The sequence below is a fragment of the Sus scrofa genome, chromosome 7 (assembly GCF_054392235.1).
Source record: "Sus scrofa isolate SSC_HxYL_T2T_F1_AM1 chromosome 7, Sscrofa_HxYL_maternal_Yorkshire_Landrace_v2.0, whole genome shotgun sequence".
NCBI lineage: Eukaryota > Metazoa > Chordata > Mammalia > Artiodactyla > Suidae > Sus > Sus scrofa.
In genome coordinates, this window is record NC_139389.1 from 28,348,568 (window position 1) to 28,358,514 (window position 9,947).

The following is a 9,947-nucleotide window of genomic DNA, read 5'->3' on the forward strand; positions in this document are numbered from 1 at the left end:
ATTCCACAAAAAAACGTTTTCTGATTTTGGACCTGGCCTCATTCTGGGCACTGGAGACGCAGAAATAAAAGATACGGTTGTTGTCCTCGGGCAGCTCAGGCTCTCACAGCCTAAGGTATGGCTGCATCTTAAGTGGAATTAGATCTCCACCCAAAGCTCCATGTACAGTTCACCCCTGCAAGGAAACTACTCTCTTTCAAGTATCCATTTTGGGTATTACGACTCTTTGCGGTGACCCCACCGAAAATCTGCCAGCCCCTGCTCCAGGCAGGGTCTCCTGGGGTGCCAGCCACGGGAAAACAGGAGGAACGGACATCTGTGAGCAGTCTAGCGGTCCAGCCTTTTGCTGGGCTGGCTAGCTAGGACAGCTAATAAGGACGCTTTGTTCCTCTTAGCTCTGTTGGCTGTTATGGGGACACCTCCATTCAGCCAAGTAGGATTGGAAATTTCAAAAGGTACTCTCCTAAACCAAGAGAACTGTGGGGAAAGCAACACAGTAAATACCAAAGTATAAAACCAGATGAGAGGCCACGTAGAGATTTCTGGGTTGGGGATGAAATAAAGCTTTGTTAGAGTTTTCTTGGCTGGAAAGGTTTCCCGGGCTCACCGGAGCCCCATCCTTCTCCTACTCACTCTGCCCTAGGCTCCCCCAGTCTAGGAGGCCTTGGGTTGGCCTCACCTCAAGACTTGTGGGGTCCTCATCCTTTCTAGAACTTCCTCTCTCTCCTCTTATTCCCCCGACCCACCCCCCGCCCCCCACCAGCCCCCTTGACTCCCCCCTAATGATGTCTGGTCCTTTCAGTGAGGCGAGTCCATCCCGAGTTCTCCTTCTCCCTTCAGACCACTCACGTGAACCTTTGAGACACTCCATAGACCATCCTGAAGTCCATTTGGGAACAGTCCCCTGGAAGTCCTACTATCAGTCTCACCCCCATCTCTCAGGACCATCTGTCTGGTCTGAGGCTGGCGGCTTTCTAGCCAGATGCTGGCAGCTGGCTATGCCCCTTGGTGAAAGCTTGGCTGCTTCACTGATTGTCCTTGGCAAGTTTCTAACTCTGTTCTCACTCCCAACCTCACGGCCCCAGACGGGGGACTGCACCTCGGCTGGTCCCTGGACTTTACCTCACTCTGACCAGACCCAAGTATACACTTTTTTCTGAGGCTGCAAGGTCCTGTGTCCCAGTGAAAACATGGAAAAGCCCGAGTGTCCAGGCTGTGGAATATTCCCCAGACTGTTCAGGGTTTCACCTCCCTCAGCTTCCTCAGGCTTTTGCTCTCATGTTCGGAGAGAAGGCTGTGTTTGGCAAAATAGCAACAGTGGTCCTCCGGCCTGAGGTGCATCCGAATCACCTGGAGGGCTTCTACAACACAGCTTAGGGGCTCCACCCCTAGAGTTTCTGACTCCGTAGACCTGGGGGCGGGGACCGACAATCTGTAGGTCGAATCCCCCAGGTGATGCTGGCGCGGCAGGTCCAGGGAACACACTTTGAGAGGCACTGAGTCAGAGTAAGAAATGCCACGTATGCAGGGAAGGGAGAAATGTTCCACTTCTGGGTTCTGAAGCTCATTCCAATAACTAAGTGTGGCCCTTGGCCAGGAATAGAAGAGTTTGGGCTTTGAGAGAAAAGTGTTTCTGGAAAAGGGGAGGGGATAAGGTAGAGAGGCTTCTAGGAAGATGGCAGTGGCCAGAGGACAGCCAGCTACTGAATATACTCCATGCCAACAAATGGATAGAGCACTGGCCAAGGCGAGAGGCAATATCCCAGGGGCCAGCCAGGAGTTCCCTTTGCAGCTCAGCAGAAATGAACCCAACTAGTATCCGTGAGGATGCAGGTTCGATCCCTGGCCTTGCTCAGTGGGTTAGGGATCCGGCGTTGCTGTGAGCTGGGGTGTAGGTCACAGATTTGGCTTGGATCTGGTCTGGCGCTGCTGTGGCTGTGGTCCAGGCTGGCAGCTGCAGTCCCAATTCAACCCCTAGCCGGAGAACTTCCATATGCCACAGATGTAGCCCTGAAAAGAAAAAAAGGGGGGGGGGAGAGGAAAAAACTGCCAGTAGCCAGCCACAGAGAGTGCAGAAAGCATAGCCCAAGGGCCAGTAAGTAGCACAGGCTGATGTGGAGTCCAGAGAGGTGTCTGGGGACCAATTTTACAGGAGCATTTTCCACACCCAGGCTCAGCGAGAATCCAGAATGTGACAGAAGCCCATACCCAGTGCAGAGCAGATGAGCTAAGAGCATGGCCAAGCTGGGCCCAGGCCAGCTCAACACCACCCCGGCCCCACAGAGACGGGGAAAGCCTAGGGCTTCGTTTGGAGCCTGCATCTCTTGACAACACGAAGGATAAGTCCATGTTTACTAAAAGCAGGAAACGATGCAGCCCTGCAAGCTCCTTCTAGCTCTCCCTCTCTCTTCTGTTTATTTTAATTCTTCTTTCACTGAAGTTTCTTAGGAAAGTTCCTTTTAAAAGCCCTGCCCTGTGTGCGTTGGTGGTATAGTGGTGAGCATAGCTGCCTTCCATTATTAAAGCCCCTACGCTCTCAAGATGAGAACTATGTAAATAATATACACACAGAAGAAGCGAGTGGGAGAAACACTTTTGAAATGTTAACAGTGCTTGTTTTAGTGTGAAACAGCCAAGAATTATTTGTTTTTTCCTCTAGCTGCCAAATTCTTGTCTTGTGATTAAATTATTTTTATAAAAAAAATTTTAAATAGTAGAAAAAAAAATCTAAGCTATCTTGGTTGTGCAGCAAAGTAGGGATGTCTTCCTCTGCATCTACCAGGAGGTAAGGAGAGAGCACATGGTAAAGACCTGGGCTTGAGGGGATAATGACAAGACTTGGAATAACTAGGCTGATTGGGGTGGGGATGCTGGCCAGCACCTCTGAGCAGTCCCTTCTGTCCTAGAGGCCACCTAGGTATATGCCCTGGGACTTAGTTATTTTTCCAGAATCCTGACTGGGTAGAGATGAGAGTGACATGGCCTACATCTCACGCGACATCCTGTGGCATTTGTGGGATGATGCAGGAAGATATAAGTTGGACGGCAGAAACGTCAGACGATTTGGAACAAGGAGACCAAACACCTCATAAAAGCCTGAGCTGCATAAAGGGAGATCTCTGATGAAAGGCCATAGGCTTTGTCCTCAGGATGCCCCCCAAATAGCTGAAGAGTGAGTTGAAAGGAGAGAAAGGAGGTTTGCAATGCACTGATGACATGAAGGCGGAGAACCAGCTCACAGACTTGAATTATTGCAACAGCCTAGACAGCCTAGCCCATACCAAAAAAGATAACACTGAACAGACCCAAATACAAAGGCTTATATTTAGGCTTAAAAAAAAAAGTTTATGTAGTTGAAGGTCTTCTTTTTCCCTTCCTTCCTTCTTTTCTTTCTTCCTCTTTTTTTTCCTTGTTTATCTGGATTTTCTAAAGCTTCTACACTGAGCCTATATGACTTTTCTAATAAAAAGTTCCTTAAGAAATCAAATAGGATAAAAACAACTGAAAGTTTGTGTGACCACAAGTTCATATATGTCAACTCTGAGAAAAGTGCCAGTTGTATCCAGAGTTAACCAGGTGAACGACTGGGTTCCTCTCTGCCCCTATATTTTTTGAGGGGAGTGGAGCAGGATGCTCATGGAAAAGGCAGAATGCATTAGAGGAGGAAAACCAAGAACTGAAGGATTCAGAGAACAATTCCTTAAAGAAAAGGAGTGAAGAAACCAGTGGGTTTAACCTGGAAGGAATGAAGGGTAACATGATGGCTGATGCCTCCAAATACCTGAAAGGCTGTGGTATAGATGCAGGGAAAGAAAAATCACGTTGATGGCTAGTGAAGGGCCAGCTAGGGCCGATGGATGGATGCAGAATGGTTCAGAAAGAACAAAAAGAACTGACTGCAGTGATGAGCAAAAACGGACTGGACAGGCCCAAGAAGTACTGAGGTCATGGTCACCAGAGGTGTTCCCATGCTGCAAAGGCCTTCTGTACCCTGTGTGGGCAGGACAAGAAGGCCTTTCCTGCAGGTTTAGGAATCAGCCATCTGGACTCAACCACTGATTACCTGGAACTTGAGGTAAGCACCCCCCTCCCGCCCCCCATCCCACCCACTCGGCCCCTCCTGGAGCTTGGCTCTCACCGTAGGGATGAACTGAATTTCATAGGCATCCACGTTGCCAGGAGCCCGGGTCCACTCTGTCCGAACCGTCGTCTCCTCCAGGAGATGCATCCTCATGCCCTCAATGGCTGGCACCTCTGCCCAGGAGAACAGGATATGAGAAGCTGCTTAGCCCAAGGCAGCCCCCCGCCCCTATTCTCACCACCACCACCAGGCTTCTCCTGCTCACGGCCAATCTAAGAATCTATCCAGACTTCCACTTCTCTCTGGGAAAGGGGCAAAGCTGGCAGAGACCTGAACTGGCCTTGGGTCTCCTGTACTGGCCCCCATCTCCAGGAACACCAAATCTCCCTAAAGGCAACTAAAGGGGCCCCCAGTCTGCTCATTAGAGATCTGAACATCCTGCCTCAGGCTCGGCCCCATGATTCTGCAGACCCTGGCAGACAATGACTCCTTGTCTCTGCTGACTGCCCCACCATCATCCCAATATAGGACCCCCCCCCCACACCCCACACCCATCACTCTTCCTCCAGGTCCCTGGGCTTCTAGGCCTCAGACTCGGGCGTTCCCACTAGCTCCAGTTTTCCCCTCCCTGACCAAGCATACTGGGGAAGGCTGCCTGCTCACCTTCCCCGCAGTCCTCCCCTGCATAGCCATCTTGGCAGACGCATCTGCCCTCATGACACTCTCCCCGGCCGCGGCAATCCTCAGGGCACGTCTGGATGGCACAGTCTGGGCCTCGGAAGCCCTCTACGCACACACACTGGCCAGCGCGGCACAGTTCGCGGGGCCCACAGCCCCCAGGACAGGCGCTAGCCGGAGGCTCCTCCTGCCCGCAGTCCTCGCCGCTATAGCCCGCATGGCACAAGCACACCCCCTGCACACAACGCCCACGGCCCCAGCAGTCGGCTGGGCAGGTGCGGGTGGCGCAGGAGGGGCCGGTGTAGCCGGATTCGCACACGCAGCGCCCGTCCTCACAGAGGCCGCGCCGGTGACAGTTGGAGGGGCAGGTGCGGAGGCTGCAGTCCTCGCCCGCGTAGCCCTCCCAACAGGTGCACACACCGTCCCGGCACACGCCCCGCTGGCTGCAGTCGCGCGGGCACCGTCTGATGGCGCAGTCCTCGCCCTCGTAGCCGTTTTCGCACACGCAGCGCCCCTCCACGCACTGGCCACGACCTCGGCAACCCCCGGGGCAGCTTCGCACGCCGCAGTCTTTGCCCTCGTAGCCTACGTCGCACAAGCACACGCCATCCTCGCAGCGGCCGCGCCCACGGCAGTCCCCAGGGCACCGATGGCTCCCGCAGTCCTCGCCTGTGAAGCCCGGGTTGCACACACAGCGGCCGTCCACACAGCGCCCGCGGCCGCGACAGTCGCCCGGGCAGGCGCGCGTGCCGCAGTCCCGGCCTGTGTACCCGGGCCAACACACGCAGCGGCCATTCTCGCAGCGGCCCCGGCCGAGACAGTCCCCAGGGCAGCTTCGTACGCCGCAGTCCTCACCACTGTAGCCCGCGTTGCACACGCACACGCCGTTCTCGCAGCGCCCGCGGCCGCGACAATCTCGCGGGCAGGCGCGCGCGCCGCAGTCGGGCCCGGAGTACCCGGGCCAGCACACGCAGCGGCCGTCCTCGCAGCGGCCCCTCTGATTGCAGTCGCCTGGGCAGCTGCGCACGCCGCAGTCGTCCCCGCTGTAGCCGGCGTTGCAGATGCACTCGCCGTCTTCGCAGCGCCCTCGGCCCCGACAGTCGCGGGGGCAGGTCCGCGTGCTGCAGTCCTCGCCCGCGTACCCGGGCCAGCACACGCAGCGGCCGTCCACACAGCGCCCGCCCTCGCCACAGTCCCACGGGCAGCTCCGCGAGCCGCAGTCTTCACCGGTGTAGCCTGGATCGCAGACGCAGCGCCCGTCCTCGCAGCGCCCCTTTTGGCTGCAACCTCGGGGGCAGCTCCTCACCCCACAGTCCTCGCCAGTGTAGCCGGGGTTGCACACGCAGCGCCCGTCCTGGCAGCGCCCCCTCTGGCTGCAATCTCGGGGGCAGCTCCTCACCCCACAGTCCTCGCCAGTGTAGCCGGAGTCGCACACGCAGCGCCCGTCCTCACAGCGTCCCCTCTGGCTGCAGCCCCGAGGGCAAGATCGCAGACTGCAGTCGTCGCCAGAGAAGCCCGCCCGGCACACGCACACGCCCTTCACGCAGCGCCCGCGGCCATGGCAGTCCCCGGGACAGGAGGGCCAGCTACAGCTGGGGCCGGTGTAGCCGGGGAAGCACACGCAGCGCCCGCGGATGCAGCGACCCTGATCGTTGCAGTCATCTGGGCAGGACCTGGCGTCTGACGGTGGAGAGGAGGCGGGCGCCTCAGCCTCTGTGGGGTCGGAGCAGGTGGGCCCACCCCAGCCTGGCTCACAGGAGCAGGCACAGCGGCTCAGGTCAAACGCACCATGGAGACTGCAGAGGCTCCGAACATCTGTCTGGCCTGGAGCAAGAGGGAGAGGGGAGAGGGTGAGCCCACCTAGTGCTCCTCTAATCCTCTGAGTCGGCCCCTCCAGCAGAGCCAGGCTCAGTTCCTATCCACCATCTTAGTTTCCGGCTGCCACTTGTCAATATATGTGGCCTCCCAGTGCCCTAACAGGCTGGGGAGGAGAGGGCTGGCATCTGGTCAGGTGGCTCCTTTCAGAGTCGTGCCCTGGGTGGCACTCACCACCCTCAAGGGCAAGGCAAGGCTGCCTTTTTCTTTTTTTTTTTTTTTTTTGTCTTTTTGTCTTTTGTTGTTGTTGTTGTTGCTATTTCTTGGGCCGCTCCCACGGCATATGGAGGTTCCCAGGCTATGGGTTGACTCGGAGCTGTAGCCACCAGCCTACGCCAGAGCCACAGCAACGCGGGATCTGAGCCGCGTCTGCAACCTACACCACAGCTCACACCACAGCTCACGGCAATGCCGGATCGTTAACCCACTGAGCAAGGGCAGGGACCGAACCTGCAACCTCATGGTTCCTAGTCGGATTCGTTAACCACTGCGCCAGGACGGGAACTCCAAGGCTGCCTTTTTCTAATTCACTCCAAGGCCTTTTGTAGACTGGCGATGCCCCCCAATCCTAAGCCACTTCCCCACCTTCCTCCCCTTCTGTGCCCCTTCCTGTGCTCTTTTGCTCACCTGTGCCGGCCTGCGCAGCCGCAGTGCAACAGCCCCCAGTGCACTGTTCCTTGAGCCCCTTCACCAGCTCCTCCAGGATCTCCAGCCGGACTCTCAGGGCCTGTACTTCTGAAGCAGGGACAGGGGGCTCAGTGCCTGGCGGACAGCCACAGCCAGCTGAAGGGGGCAGGTTAATGCGGTGGGTGAACACCACCTGCTTCTCCCCTCCTGCCACCGTGTGCTCATAAAGCTGAGAAGAAGGGCTTCCCCCTCCTGGCTGGGGAGGGGGCCGTGGGGCTGGGAGCGTCACATTGGACCGTGGAGAGAAAGGGCCTGCTCTGACCGTGCCCAGCAGTACCAGGAGGGCCAGGTTGGAGGTGAGGGAAGATTGAGCTGGCATCATTCAGGAGGCTGCAGAGAGAGAGGACTCGTGTTAGAGCAGCTTCACAGAGAAGGAGACAAGATGCCCCTCCCCCTTTTCCCAACACACACACACACACACACACACACACGCCAGTAGTCCCACCACTCACAACTAATCTACCTGACTCACATGTATGAAAAATCCACATTCAGCCCAACCTTAATGGATGCCCTCCTTGGGCAGATTTGGTCTCAGCATATGGAAGTTCCCGAGCCGGGGGTCGAACTGGAGCTGCAGCTGCAGCTGCAGCTGCAGGCGTACGCCACAGCCACGGCATCTGCAGGTTGTGGCAATGCCCAATACTTAACCCACTGAGTGAGGCCAGGAATTGAGCTCATGTCCTTACAGAGACGATGTCAGGTCCTTAACCCAATGAGCCATAATGGGAACTCCCCCATCCACTGTTACATGAGCCCCCAAACCTCCTGTTTTCATTGTAACTGTGCAAGGATAGACAGAAGAGAATAGGGTCCAGGTGACTGCAATGCACAGTCAGCTGACATTTACTGCTGCGGGTATCCATCTAGGTACCTCCATCCAGATCCATGACTTTAATTTCCAAACTGCATCCCAATGTACAAACTCTTTCCTCTTTTTTTGTTTTTTGTTTTTTGTCTTTTTGCAATTTCTGGGGCCGTTCCCGTGGCATATGGAGGTTCCCAGGCTAGGGGTCGAATCGGAGCTGTAGACGCTGGCCTACACCAGAGCCACAGCAACTCGGGATCCAAGCTGCGTCTGCAACCTACACCACAGTTCATGGCAACGCCAGATCCTTCACCCACTGAGCTAGGCCAGGGATGGAACCCGCAACCTCATGGTTCCTAGTCGGATTCGTTCACCACTGAGCCACGACGGGAACTCCACAAACTCTTTTCTCTGAACTCCAAGCAATATATCCAGCCTCCCATTTGACATCCCCTCCTAGGCACCTCAAATTCAACTAAGACTGAACTCACCATCAACCTTCCTGTACCCCATCCCCTGAGTGTTCTCTGCTGCATCTCATAGCCTTGTCAGTCATCCAGCCCTACAAGTCAGCAGCCCAACAGCCCATCCGACACCACCATAGTTCATCACATTGACCCATATTGTCATAAACGTCTCTAATTTGCTTACATCTCTCCCTCTGAGCAGCCTTATAGTTCAAGCTACCATCTGCCTTTTGCTAGACAACTGCAATTGCCTCCTAGCTGGTCCCTCTGCTTCCATTCTTGCCCCTTATAATCTTGCAAATGCAACTGGGATGTCCCTCTCCCCCTAAAAACTCTTTAGTGTCCCCCAAGTTCTCTTCAACACTGACAGCCCTGCATCATCTGGCTCCTGCTGACCTCTCAGCACTTTTCTCCTGTAACACTTCTCTCCCTCTCTCCACGGCGTCCCACTGGCCTGAGATCCCTCACACGCTTCCCAGCCCCAGACCTTCCTATCTGTCATTCCCCCTATGTGGAATGTTCTGCCTTTTTCTCTTGACTTCCTCATCCTTCAGGTCTCAGCCCCATATCACTTCCTTGGGAAACCTTTCCTGCCCAGGTCAGGTTCTCCCTAGCGTATGATATCACAGTATCATGCAACTCTCATTTGTAGTATTTATAACCATTTATAATCATATATTTAGTCGTGGGATTATTTTACTACTTTCTTGCCCACCCACACTCAACCTTGCCTGCTAGACTGGGGGCAGGCATAGCACCTGTTTGTTTCTTGGCTGCTGTATCCTTGCATCTGGCACACTGGTGCTCAATAGATATTTAGGGACTATATAGATATTTAGCCAATTTACATAGTTCAACTTAAGCCTGGGAGTAATATCAAGGCTGGAACCAAGGACAGGACCAAGGTCAGGGCTAGGACCACGGACAGTGTCTGGGACTGAAAGTTGGTTAGAAACAGCAGCTGGGGCAGCTGCCGAGCAGGGAGCAGGCCAGGTGTGGATCCTGGCAGGGCTGCATGGTACAAGCACGTTGGAAAACCATTTGGCACAATCTATTAAACCTACTAGAGCCATAATGCAAACCCTATGACTTGGCAATTCCACTCTGAGAAATATACCTCCCACAGCACTACTGCTCATAACAGCCTCAAACTGGGACCCAGCCAAATGTCTCACACCGGTAGAATAGATTACATGAAGTGTGATTTGTTCACTCAGTGGAATAAAAAATAAAACAATGAGAACAAGCTACAGCAGGGTCTCACTAATATGGGGTGAAGCAAAAGAAGTCAGACACAAAAAAGAACATACTGTAACATTCTATATTATATAAAGTTTGAGTCTAGTGGTTA

The 9,947-nt window shown here is 54.8% G+C and overlaps 1 protein-coding gene across 4 annotated transcripts in view; it reads right to left on the minus strand.

Annotated features, from left to right (window-relative positions):
* TNXB (tenascin XB) overlaps window positions 1-9,947 on the minus strand; it is a 59,572-nt gene that overhangs the window by 46,666 nt on the left and 2,959 nt on the right. For all 4 annotated transcript variants that reach the window (NM_001123204.1, XM_084966770.1, XM_084966769.1 and 1 more), the window contains 3 exon segments: window positions 4,139-4,254; window positions 4,745-6,583; window positions 7,262-7,651. In NM_001123204.1, coding sequence (NP_001116676.1) covers window positions 4,139-4,254; window positions 4,745-6,583; window positions 7,262-7,643 — 2,337 coding nt within the window. In that variant the 5' untranslated portion in view covers window positions 7,644-7,651.